The 13,630-nt window shown below is 51.5% G+C and overlaps 1 protein-coding gene across 4 annotated transcripts in view; it reads right to left on the bottom strand.

Moving 5' to 3' along the window:
- The window catches only part of LOC132385509 (rho guanine nucleotide exchange factor 3-like), a 117,056-nt gene that overhangs the window by 15,229 nt on the left and 88,197 nt on the right, over window positions 1–13,630 (bottom strand). For 3 of the 4 annotated variants that reach the window (XM_059957633.1, XM_059957636.1, XM_059957635.1), the window contains 4 exons: window positions 9,427–9,489; window positions 8,694–8,858; window positions 8,188–8,250; window positions 5,298–5,394 (listed from right to left, as the gene is read on the bottom strand). In XM_059957633.1, coding sequence (XP_059813616.1) covers window positions 5,298–5,394; window positions 8,188–8,250; window positions 8,694–8,858; window positions 9,427–9,489 — 388 coding nt within the window. The remainder of the gene's footprint in view (window positions 1–5,297; window positions 5,395–8,187; window positions 8,251–8,693; window positions 8,859–9,426; window positions 9,490–13,630) is intronic. The other variant, XM_059957634.1, reaches the window with a different exon arrangement.

Here is a 13,630-nt window from a genome sequence, read left to right as displayed (position 1 = left end):
GTACACCCAGTGTGTGTGTTTCACCTACAGTGAGACCCCGTACACCGTGTGTGTGTGTTTCCCCTACAGTGAGACCCCGTACACCCTGTGTGTGTGCTTCCCCTACAGTGAGACCCCGTACACCCTGTGTGTGTGTTTCCCCTAATGTGAGACACCGTACACCCTGTGTGTGTGTTTCCCCTACTGTGAGACCCCGTACATCCTGTGTGTGTGTTTCCCCTATTGTGAGACCCCGTACACCCTGTGTGTGTGTTTCCCCTACTGTGAGACCCCGTACACCCTGTGTGTGTGTTTCCCCTAATGTGAGACCCCGTACACCCAGTGTGTGTGTTTCCCCTACAGTGAGACCCCGTACGCCCTGTGTGTGTGTGTTTCCCCTACAGTGAGACCCCGTACGCCCTGTATGTGTGTTTCCCCTACAGTGAGACCCCGTACGCCCTGTGTGTGTGTTTCCCCTAATGTGAGACCCCGTACACCCTGTGTGTGTGTTTCTCCTACTGTGAGACCCCGTACACCCTGTGTGTGTGTTTCCCCTACAGTGAGACCCCGTACACCCTGTGTGTGTGTTTCCCCTACAGTGAGACCCCGTACGCCCTGTGTGTGTGTTTCCCCTAATGTGAGACCCCGTACACCTAGTGTGTGTGTTCCCCTACTGTGAGACCCCGTACACCCAGAGTGTGTGTTTCCCCTACTGTGAGACCTCGTACACCCAGTGTGTGTATTTCCCCTACTGTGAGACCCCGCACACCCAGTGTGTGTGTTTCCCCTACTGTGAGACCCCGTACTTCCTGTGTGTGTTTCCCCTATTGTGAGACCCCGTACACCCTGTGTGTGTGTTTCCCCTACTGTGAGACCCCGAACACCCTGTGTGTGTGTTTCACCTACAGTGACACCCCGAACACCCTGTGTGTGTGTTTCCCCTAATGTGAGACCCCGTACACCCTGTGTGTGTGTTTTCCCTACTGTGAGACCCCGTACACCCTGTGTGTGCGTTTCCCCACTGGGGACCCCGTACACCCAGTGTGTGTGTTTCCCCTACTGTGAGACCCCGTACACCCTGTGTGTGAGTTTCCCCTACAGTGAGACCCCGTACCCCCAGTGTGTGTGTTTCCCCTACTGTGAGACCCCGTACACCCTGTGTGTGAGTTTCCCCTACTCTGAGACCTCGTACACCCTGTGTGTGTGTTTCCCCTACTCTGAGACCCCGTACACCCAGGGTGTGTGTTTCCCCTACAGTGAGACCCCGTACACCCAGTGTGTGTGTTTCCCCACTGGGGACCACGTACACCCTGTGTGTGTGTTTCCCCTACTGTGAGACCCCGTACACCGTGTGTGTGTGTTTCCCCTACTGTGAGACCCCGTACGCCCTGTATGTGTGTTTCCCCTACAGTGAGACCCCGTACGCCCTGTGTGTGTGTTTCCCCTAATGTGAGACCCCGTACACCCTGTGTGTGTGTTTCCCCTACTGTGAGACCCCGTACACCCTGTGTGTGTGTTTCCCCTACAGTGAGACCCCGTACACCCTGTGTGTGTGTTTCCCCTACAGTGAGACCCCGTACGCCCTGTGTGTGTGTTTCCCCTAATGTGAGACCCCGTACACCTAGTGTGTGTGTTCCCCTACTGTGAGACCCCGTACACCCAGAGTGTGTGTTTCCCCTACTGTGAGACCTCGTACACCCAGTGTGTGTATTTCCCCTACTGTGAGACCCCGCACACCCAGTGTGTGTGTTTCCCCTACTGTGAGACCCCGTACTTCCTGTGTGTGTTTCCCCTATTGTGAGACCCCGTACACCCTGTGTGTGTGTTTCCCCTACAGTGAGACCCCGTACACCCTGTGTGTGTGTTTCCCCTACAGTGAGACCCCGTACGCCCTGTGTGTGTGTTTCCCCTAATGTGAGACCCCGTACACCTAGTGTGTGTGTTCCCCTACTGTGAGACCCCGTACACCCAGAGTGTGTGTTTCCCCTACTGTGAGACCTCGTACACCCAGTGTGTGTATTTCCCCTACTGTGAGACCCCGCACACCCAGTGTGTGTGTTTCCCCTACTGTGAGACCCCGTACTTCCTGTGTGTGTTTCCCCTATTGTGAGACCCCGTACACCCTGTGTGTGTGTTTCCCCTACTGTGAGACCCCGAACACCCTGTGTGTGTGTTTCACCTACAGTGACACCCCGAACACCCTGTGTGTGTGTTTCCCCTAATGTGAGACCCCGTACACCCTGTGTGTGTGTTTTCCCTACTGTGAGACCCCGTACACCCTGTGTGTGCGTTTCCCCACTGGGGACCCCATACCCCCAGTGTGTGTGTTTCCCCTACTGTGAGACCCCGTACACCCTGTGTGTGAGTTTCCCCTACTCTGAGACCTCGTACACCCTGTGTGTGTGTTTCCCCTACTCTGAGACCCCGTACACCCAGGGTGTGTGTTTCCCCTACTCTGAGACCCTGTACACCCAGGGTGTGTGTTTCCCCTACAGTGAGACCCCGTACACCCAGTGTGTGTGTTTCCCCACTGGGGACCCCGTACACCCTGTGTGTGTGTTTCCCCTACTGTGAGACCCCGTACACCCTGTGTGTGTGTTTTCCCTACTGTGAGACCCCGCACACCCTGTGTGTGTGTTTCCCCTACTGTGAGACCCCGTACACCCTGTGTGTGTGTTTCCCCTACTGTGAGTCCTCGTACACCCAGTGTGTGTGTTTCCTCTACTGTGAGACCCCGTACACCCTGTGTGTATTTCCCCTACTGTGAGACCCCGAACACCCTGTGTGTGTGTTTCCCCTACAGTGAGACCCCGTACACCCTGTGTGTGTGTTTCCCCTACTGTGAGACCCCGAACCCCCTGTGTGTGTGTTTCCCCTACTGTGAGTCCCCGTACACCCAGTGTGTGTGTTTCCCCTACAGTGAGACCCCGTACACCCTGTCTGTGTGTTTCCCCTACAGTGAGACCCCGTACACCCTGTCTGTGTGTTTCACCTACAGTGAGACCCCGTACACCGTGTGTGTGTGTTTCCCCTACAGTGAGACCCCGTACACCCTGTGTGTGTGCTTCCCCTACAGTGAGACCCCGTACACCCTGTGTGTGTGTTTCCCCTAATGTGAGACCCCGTACACCCTGTGTGTGTGTTTCCCCTACTGTGAAACCCCGTACATCCTGTGTGTGTGTTTCCCCTATTGTGAGACCCCGTACACCCTGTGTGTGTGTTTCCCCTACTGTGAGACCCCGTACACCCTGTGTGTGTGTTTCCCCTAATGTGAGACCCCGTACACCCAGTGTGTGTGTTTCCCCTACAGTGAGACCCCGTACGCCCTGTGTGTGTGTGTTTCCCCTACAGTGAGACCCCGTACGCCCTGTGTGTGTGTTTCCCCTACAGTGAGACCCCGTACGCCCTGTGTGTGTGTTTCCCCTAATGTGAGACCCCGTACACCCTGTGTGTGTGTTTCCCCTACTGTGAGACCCTGTACACCCTGTGTGTGTGTTTCCCCTACAGTGAGACCCCGTACACCCTGTGTGTGTGTTTCCCCTACAGTGAGACCCCGTACGCCCTGTGTGTGTGTTTCCCCTAATGTGAGACCCCGTACACCTAGTGTGTGTGTTCCCCTACTGTGAGACCCCGTACACCCAGAGTGTGTGTTTCCCCTACTGTGAGACCTCGTACACCCAGTGTGTGTATTTCCCCTACTGTGAGACCCCGCACACCCAGTGTGTGTGTTTCCCCTACTGTGAGAACCCGTACACCCAGTGTGTGAGTTTCCCCTACTGTGAGACCTCGTACACCCTGTGTGTGTGTTTCCCCTACTGTGAGACCCCGTACACCCTGTGTGTGTGTTTCCCCTACAGTGAGACCCCGTACACCCAGTGTGTGTGTTTCCCCACTGGGGACCCCGTACACCCTGTGTGTGTGTTTCCCCTATTGTGAGACCCCGTACACCCAGTGTGTGTGTTTCCCCTACTCTGAGTCCCCGTACACCCTGTGTGTGTGTTTCCCCACTGGGGACCCCGTACACCCAGTGTGTATGTTTCCCCTACTGTGAGACCCCGTACACTCTGTGTGTGTGTTTCCCCTACTGTGAGACCCCGTACACCCTGTGTGTGTGTTTCCCCTACTGTGAGACCCCGTACACCCTGTGTGTGTGTTTCCCCTACTGTGAGACCCCGTACACCCAGTGTGTGAGTTTCCCCACTGGGGACCCCGTACACCCAGTGTGTATGTTTCCCCTACTGTGAGACCCCGCACACCCTGTGTGTGTGTTTCCCCTACTGTGAGACCCCGCACACCCTGTGTGTGTGTTTCCCCTACTGTGAGACCCCGTACACCGTGTGTGTGTGTTTCCCCTACTGTGAGACCCCGTACACCCTGTGTGTGTGTTTCCCCTACTGTGAGACCCCGCACACCCTGTGTGTGTGTTTCCCCTACTGTGAGACCCCATACACCCTGTGTGTGTGTTTCCCCTACTGTGAGTCCTCGTACACCCAGTGTGTGTGTTTCCCCTACTGTGAGACCCCGTACACCCTGTGTGTGTGTTTCCCCTACTGTGAGACCCCGCACACCCTGTGTGTGTGTTTCCCCTACTGTGAGACCCCGTACACCCTGTGTGTGTGTGTTTCCCCTACTGTGAGACCCCGCACACCCTGTGTGTGTGTTTCCCCTACTGTGAGACCCCGCACACCCAGTGTGTGTGTTTCCCCTACTGTGAGACCCGTACACCCAGTGTGTGTGTTTCCCCTACTGTGAGACCCCGTACACCCAGTGTGTGTGTTTCCCCTACTGTGAGACCCCGCACACCCTGTGTGTGTGTTTCCCCTACTGTGAGACCCCGCACACCCTGTGTGTGTGTTTCCCCTACTGTGAGACCCCGCACACCCTGTGTGTGTGTTTCCCCTACTGTGAGACCCCGCACACCCTGTGTGTGTGTGTTTCCCCTACTGTGAGACCCCGTACACCCTGTGTGTGTGTTTCCCCTACTGTGAGACCCCGTACACCCAGTGTGTGTATTTCCCCTACTGTGAGACCCCGTACACCCAGTGTGTGTGTTTCCCCTACTGTGAGACCCCGTACACCCAGTGTGTGTGTTTCCCCTACTGTGAGACCCCGCACACCCTGTGTGTGTGTTTCCCCTACTGTGAGACCCCGCACACCCTGTGTGTGTGTTTCCCCTACTGTGAGACCCCGCACACCCTGTGTGTGTGTTTCCCCTCCTGTGAGACCTCGCATTCAACCTCTGTGTGTTTGTGCGCGTCCCCATCCCCTACTGTGGGACTCTGTAGAGACGCTGTGTGCGCGCAGTGCTCTACGCCTACCTTCATGTAAGGGGATAAGTGAGTAGAGGCTACCGAAGATCTGGGCCAGCTCCTCTTCGGACATGATGTTCAATTTGAGCATCGGCTCATAGTAAGCCTGCAGGGAGGAGAGTGACAGGGCTGAGTGCTGTTGATCCCCTGCTGTACACGTCCACGTGCTCCCTGCACCCATGCAGGTCCCAATGCCGAGGGAGGGGGCAGCCAACGGGCGTATGGACAGATCCTACTGGGGTACGGCAACGTAGCAGTTAGCGTAACAAATTTACAACACCAGTGTCCGGGGTTCAATTCCCAGTGCTATCTGTAAGGAATTTGTACATTCTCCACGTGACTGTGTGCGTTTCCTCTGGTGTTTCTTCCCACATCCCAAAGACGTACAGGTTCGGGTTAGTGAGCTATGGCTGGGCTGTAAAGCGTGGCCGTTGACACAAATACTGTAATACGTTTCACTGTATGCTTCAACGTACTTGTCAAGTAAAACTCATCTTTAATCTTGAACTCCAGCCTTGTGGCAGTGAGCAGATTATAGTCCTGTAGCACAGAAACAGTTCCTTCGGCCGAAGTCTTTGTGGCAAAGTTTGCAGATGATACGAAAGTGGGTGGAGAGGTTGGTAGCGTTGAGGAAGCACATTGATTGCAGCAAAACTTAGACAAATTGAAAGAATGAGCAAAAAGGAAGCAGTTAGAATACCGTACAGCATTGGGAAATGTACGATGATACATCTTGGTAAAAGGAACAATGGTGTGAACCATAATCTAAAAGGGGAGAAGGTTCAAACATCAGAGGTGAAGAGGGACTTAGGAGGTCTCGTGCAAGACTCCCAGAAGGTTAAACTACTGGTTCAGTCTATTGTAAAGAAGGCAAATGCAATGTTGGCATTTATTTCAAAGGGAATAGAATATAAAAGCAAGGAGATAATGCTGAGCCTTTCTAAGACATTGGTCAGGCATTGAAGGGAACCATCCTTCAGCAGCTTTGGGTCTGTACCCATCGACATTTAGAAGAATGCGTGGGGATCTCATTGAAACCCTCCAAATGCTGAAGGAACTAGACAGGGTGGATGTGGAGAGGATGTTTCCTGGGGTGTCCAGAACTAGAGGGCACAGCCTCAAAATTGAGGGGTGACAATTTAGAACAGGGGTAATGAGGATTTTTTTTTAGCCAGAATGTAGTAAATCTGTGGAATGCTTTACCACAGACTGTGGTGGAGGCCAAGACCGTGGCTATAGGTTGATTGTTTCCTGATCAGTCAGGACGTCAAAGGATATGGCAAGAAGGCAGGTATTTGCAGTTGAGTGGCATCTGGGTTCAGCCATGATGGAATGGAGGCACAGACTCGATGGGCTGAATGGCCTAATTCTGCTCCCATATCTTTGGTCTAAACCCATCCATGATGACCAAACTGATCAGTCGAGCTAGTTCCTTTTGCCCAAACTCCACGATCTCTGTACCTGTCTGAGTGTTTTTTAAATGTCAATGTAACATTTCCTCTGGCAGCTCATACCAAAGATGGACCACCTTCTGGGTGAAGAAGTTGCCCCTCATGTCTCTTTTCAATTTTACCCCAATCTGTGTCTTCTAGTTTAGTCTCCTGTACCTGACCATATCTACATCCCTCGTGCTTTTATATACCCCTGTGAGGACATTCCTCAGCATCTGTCACTCCAGGGAAAACAGAAGCCAGCCTGAACACCCAGGGTGGAATTGATTAACACAAGACAGCAAAATTTTAATTTGATTGGAGGAATTTGTCAGAGTAGGTTAAACATCGTGGGCTGAAGAGCTGTAACTCAGGCCCTCTCATCCTGGTAAATTATTTCTTCACGCTCTCCAGCTTAATCCCACCCTTCCTTTCGCTGGGCCATCAGAACCTCGCTAATAGGTACAGGTCTCAGCTCCTCACCTCAGTGTCCTGATGGATACCTGTTACACCCACCCTCCCTGTATCACCACTTTCAGGGACCTGTGCGCCTGACCCCAGGGTTCTGCCTGACACCATGCACAGCCCACCCATGTTTGTGAATCAAATTGCACTTAAGTTCCATCTGCCATCCCTCAGCTCAAGATTCTCTTTTAACTCATGACAACTGTCCACTACACCGCCAACTTCAGTGTGACCCTCTAAGCCATGCTGTCACAGAGAATGGCCTTACAAACTCGGCCAGGCAAGTGTGTGGTGGAGGGAGCACCCACTGGACTGAAGTCATGGAGACACCCAGCAGATTGGACAGCAGCCATGGAGAGGCAGACCCTGACATTCTGAACTACCTTAGAGATGTTTGGAATCATCTGCTCTCTGCTGTTCTTAAACTTCACGCAGATGCCGGCTCAGGGATTCAGAGGGAGCAGGGTAGGGTAGGGGAGTGGTCGAGGGTGGATCTGCTAAGTACTCCCTCAAGTGGAGGACAGCTACATTTGGGACGCAATACGAGAGTAGGGTCAGGGGTCCTAGAATAGTTCCGAAATGTCTCCCAGAGGGTGAAGTTGTATTGAGGGGTGGGCACAGCTCAGTCCCAAGGTCGGACAGAAGGAATAGAATCTATAGAATAGAATAGAGGGAATGGCATCTAGGACCAGAGGGCACAGCCTCAGAATAGAGGGACGTCCATTCAGAACAGAGATGAGGAGGAATTCCTTTAGCCAGAGGGTGGCAGATTGACACAGATGGCTGTGGATGCTAAGTCATTGGGTTTATTTAAAATGGAGGTTGATAGATTCTTGATTGGTTACAGGGGAGAAGGCAGGAGAATGGGGTTGAGAAGGATAATAAATCAGCCATGATGTAATGGACCGAATGGCCTAATTCTGCTGATGTCATATGTTCTTATGGGCAGAGGTGCGGAGGGACTGGAGGCGCTGAGCAATCGGCAGGGTGGAGGGACACCTCACCTTCTTGGTGGTGTTGAGGTCAGCGATGAGTGATTGCTCCCCCTGCATCAGTTCAAAGATTGCCTGTCCGGGGACAGGGACATCGTTACAAAGTGACTGAAACCACATCACCTTTGTTTCCCCCACACCCTCTGCCCCCAAACCCTCCCTATCCTCTGAAGGCTTTCTGCCCTCCCCTGCCATAGGTCAGGACCTGGGCTCCCCGATCCTCTAACACCCACAATCTATGACATCTGACTCCTTGCGTTCCGATCCCGTGAACTCAGCCTCCCAACCCTTCATTTCACCCTGCCTCCCCTCTGCCTGCCTTTAACCCAATCTTCTTGCTTTATTGACCCCTGACTCCTTCCTTTCTGATCCCTCTGACCTGCCTATCCTCTGACTCCCCGCCTCCTGTCCTGTGACCCCTCTGCTCTCTGACTTCTGACCCCCAGAGCCAAGAAACTGAACTGCTCCCACAGTTCTCTGATCTCCCCTGCTTTCTGTCAAGACCTCCGACCTCTCACCTCCTGCCGTTTGACCTCGCTGGCAGTGAGCCCGTCACCGCCACAGTCGAAGGTCTCACTCCACAGCCTGTTGTCCCGGGATGCATTGGAGACAGGCAAGCCCCTGGACCCGTGCCGAGACGAGAGGGACAGCGGGGACCGTGGGTCCGTGCGAAAACTCAGGCGCTGCAGGAATGGGAGGGTCAAAGGGTCAGAGGTAGCTGGTCTTACCCCTGACCTCCCCCACTCCCCTGACAGTGCGGGAGTCTGGAAGCTCTCGACCAACTTGTGACTCAATCCTTCTCATCCACCTCATATCCCTCTCTCCCTCCCCTCCTTCCCCTACACCCTCCCCCTCCACACCACAACCCTCCCCTACACCCTCCCCCTCCCTCCTCCCCAACCTTCCTCCTTTCCATACACACTCCCCACCCTACCCCTCCCTCCTTCCCCTACACCTCCTCCCCATCCTTCCTCCTTCCCCACACAGTCCCACCTACACCCCCACCCTCCCACCTCCCCTCCCCATACTCTTCCCTCCCCTACACCTTACCACCTCCTCCTGCACCCTCACACCCTTCGACCTCCTCTACACCTTCCCTCCTTCCCCTACACCCTCCCCTCACCACCCTCCCTTCCCTACACCCTCCCACCTCCCCTCCTCCATCCCCTACATCCTCCCACCTTCCCCTCTCTCCCTCCCCTACACCCTCCCACCACCCCACTCTCCCTCCCTCCCACTTTCCCTCTTTACCTGGAAGGACTGACTGAATCGTTTCAATCTTGACACTGGCTTTACCCTTTTATTACTCGGCTCCTGGTGGGGGGGGGGGGGTCACAGAGAGATAGGTGAGGGGATCAGAAAATAGAATGCTCCACTTCCCCCTCCTCCCTTCCCCACTGCCCACCCCTCCCACCCTCACCCACCTTCACTCCTCCCTAACCTCCCATTCACCCTCACCCTCCTCCCTCATACCCTCCCCTCCACCATTCACCCTCACCCTCCTCCCTCATACCCTCCCCTCTCATATCCTCCTCTCCACCATTCACCCTCACCCTCCTCCCTCATACCCTCCCCTCTCATATCCTCCTTTCCACCATTCACCCTCCCCTCCCCACACTCCTTTCTCCTCACACCCTCTCTACACACTTGCCTTCCTGCCCTTCAGTTGCTCCTCCCTTTAGCCCCAACCTTCCCCCCACTCTCTCCCCCTCAGCCTTCCCCTGCCACGCTGCACACTCCACACTCCACAATGTTCTGACATTGGAGAAAGTTCAGTGGATGTTCACGCGAGTGAATCCAGGAATGAAAACCTTATTGTATGAGGAACATTTCATGGCTCTGGGCGTCTGCTCACTAGTGTTTAGAAGCCTGATGGAGAATCGCATTGAAACCCATCGAATGTTTAAAGGCCTCAATAAAATGGATGTAGAGAGGATGTTTCTTATAGTGGGGGGGATGGTGTAGGATCAGACGGCACAGTCTCAATATAGAGGGACATCCAATTAGAAAGAGGATGAGGTGGAATTTCTTTATCCACAGATTCACCACCCTCTGGCGAAAGCAATTCCTCCTCATCTCCTTAAGGTGGAGGTTAATAGGTTCTTGATTAGTCAGAGTGTGAAAGGTTACTGGAGAAGGGTTGAGAAGGAGACAGATCGGCCATAATGAGATGGCGGAGTAGATTCGATTATCCAAATGTCCTGATACTGCTCCTATATTTTCTGGCCTCCATTCCCATTTGTCTATCTAAGAGCCTCAGAAACACCGCAATCACTGGCACAGCCCAGGCACCCACCAGACCGGATATACAATAAACTTGCTCCTCTGGAAGAATGACATTTGCAGCTGTATTCCACTTGAAAAAATTACTTATAATTTAAGAGATAAATATGAAATATTTCTGAAAATTTGGCGCCCTTATTTACAAAAGTAGGATTAAATATATAGGTGCTCCGAAGATAAAATTATTGGTTATTTGGGGAAAGAAATAAATATATATACTAAAGGTATTACGAACTCCGTGGAGCGTGTGGGGATCTTCCGATCTCCAGGCACTCTCTCTTTCTTTCTTTCTTTTTCTTCTCTCTTTTTTTTCTCTTTCTACAGGGATATGTTAGGGGGAAGGGGGGAAGGGTTGATAATTTGTTTTTTCCTTCTGTAACTATTTGAAAATTCAATTAAAAATTTTTTTTAGAAAGGAGAAAGTGAGGCAACCACAGGACCCGGAGTCTTGCTGAGCATCAAAGGCCGACTGGCTCCAGTGGTGAGAATGGGCAGCACCGTGTTGACTGTTGGTTTGCAAAGAACAATACTGTCTGTTTGCTTGATGGATCATATGGAGATTATCTTGTGTCACATCTCTTTGACACAACTGCAGGCAAATCCAATCAGCTCTAACCTCACCGGCTGGAGGGGAATATGAAGTATAATTTTCTCCACTGCTCCTCATTGGGTTCAATATATTTTAGGCTCTTGCACCATCATGAACATTATGCTTTGTTGTCTTGGTAACAACATAGTTTGCAAAATTGCATGAAAGGTGTTTTGAGATTTCATTAAAATCTCAGCCTCTAAGCTGTTTTGAGGTCTGGAAAACCTTTCTCCCAAATAAAGAGACTTGTTTTTCTCCAAAAAAAAACTTGCTCCTCACATCTCCTTGGAACATAACCCCTCTCACCTTAAATACATGCCCTGTGGTATCATCTCCGGGGAAAAGAGACTGTCTGTCTATGTCTCTCATAATCTTATCAACCTCCGCCACTCCAGAGAAAACAGAAAAAAAGTTTGTCCAACCTCTTCTCATACTCTGTAAAGCAGGTAGATCCTGGTGAAACTCTTCTGCACCCTCTCCAAAGCCTTGGCATCCTTCCTAAAACTGTACGCAATACTCCAGATGTGGCCTAAGTAGAACTTTATAAAGCTGCAACATAACCTCCTGACTTCTTAACTCAATGTTTCAAGTAATAAAGGCAAGCATGTCACATGACTTCTTAACCACCCTGTCAATCCATGTAGCCAGTTTCCCGGAACTTGGACCCCAAAGTCCCTCTCCTCATCAACACCATTACGGGTCTTGCCTCTTTACATTTCACCTACCGAGGCACAACTCCTCACGTTTAACAGGGTTAAATGCCATCTGCCAGTTCTCTGCCCATACCTGCAACTGTTGCATTGCATATATTGCATTGTATTTTTTTGCCAGTCCTCTATGCCACCAATCTTCACCGAGTCCTGGAGTTATAGAAAACTACAGCACAAAATCAGGCCCTTCAGCCCACCTAGTCCACGTCAAACCAGTTAAACTGCCTAGTCCCAGACCAGAGCATCTTTACCCCTCCCATCCATACGCCTATCCAAGCTTTTCTTAAACATTGAAATCGAAATCACATTCAGTACTTGCACTGTTCCATACTCTCAAGGCCCTCGGAGTGAAGAAGGTTTCCCTCATATTCCCCTTAAACATTTCACCTTTCACCCATCAGCTCCATTTGGAGTCTGATCCCACCTCAGTGGGGTGAGCCTGCTTGCATCTACCCCTCGTATCACTTGGCACAGACCCCCAGTGACCACCACCCTTTGTTTTCTCTTGCAGAGCCAGTTCTGAACCCGAACAGCCAATCCACCATGGATCCCCATAAAGGACCTTATCAAACACCTTACTAAAATCCACGTAGACAACATCCACAGCTCTACCTTCACCACCATGAAGGAGGAGTAAAATAAAAGCAAGAGAATACTTGAGAAGGAAATCAGGAGACGAGGTGAAGGAAAATCCTAAGGGCTTCTACAAGAGAGTTCAGTTGTCTGCTATTCAGGATGAGGTAGTAAATTGGATGAGACATTGGCTTTGTGTGAGGAGCCAGAGAGTGCTGGTAGACAGCTGCATCTGTGGCCGGAGGCCTGTGAATACCACAGGGATCTTTGCTCTGTCCCTTGTTGTTTGTCAGCTATATCAATGATCTGGATGACAATGTGGTAAACTGGATCAGCAAATTTTCAGATGACACCACGATTGGGGGTGTAGTGGAGAGTGAGGAAACTATCAAAGCTCGCAGAGGGATCTGGACCAGCTGGAAAATGACGGGCGGACTTCGATGCAGACAAGTGTGAGATGTTGCACTTTGGGAGGAGCAGCCAGGGCAGGTCTTACACAGTGAGTTGTAGGGCACTGAGGAGTGTGTAAAACAGAGGGAATACACATCAGTGGTTCCTTGAAAGGAGTGTCACGTATAAACAGGGTCGTAAAAAGAACGTTTGGCAAAATAGCCTTCATAAATCAGAGTGCTGAGCACAGGAGATGAGATGTTATATGGAGACGTTGCTGAAGCATAATCTGGAGTACTGTGTGCAGTTTTGGTCACCTACCACAGGAAAGATACAAAGAGAATTGAAGAAGTATAGAGAAAATTTACAAAGATGTTGCCAGGACTTGATGACTCGAGCCATAAGAAAAGATAGACTAGGTTAGGACTTCATTCTCTAGAATATAAGAGATTAAGAGGAAACGTAACAGAGGTGATGGGGTATAGATAGAGTAATGCAAGCAAGTTTTTCCCACTGAGGTTGGGTCAGACTACAACTGGATGTCATGGGTTAAGGGTGAAAGGTGAAATGTTTGAGGGGAAACTTCTTCACTCAGAGGGTGGTGAGAGGGTGGAATGAGCTGCCAGCACAAGTGGTGGATGTGGGTCAATTTCAATGTTTGGATAGGTACGTGGATGTGGATCAGGGTATGGAGGGCTATGGTCTGATTGCAGGTGAATGGTACTCGGCTGATTAATGGGTCGGCACAGACTAGACATGCTGAAGGCCTGTTTCTGTGCTGTGGTGTTCCATGACTCTATAATCGTAAGGCATAGGTGCAGAATAAGGCCATTCAGCCCATCACATCAACTCACCAATCAAAACAATCAGCACAATTATCCACATCATCTCAAACTTAACTAACCCTGCA

Source organism: Hypanus sabinus, assembly GCF_030144855.1.
Source record: "Hypanus sabinus isolate sHypSab1 chromosome 24 unlocalized genomic scaffold, sHypSab1.hap1 SUPER_24_unloc_4, whole genome shotgun sequence".
Lineage (NCBI taxonomy): Eukaryota > Metazoa > Chordata > Chondrichthyes > Myliobatiformes > Dasyatidae > Hypanus > Hypanus sabinus.
This window is presented reverse-complemented; position numbering and strand designations above follow the sequence as displayed.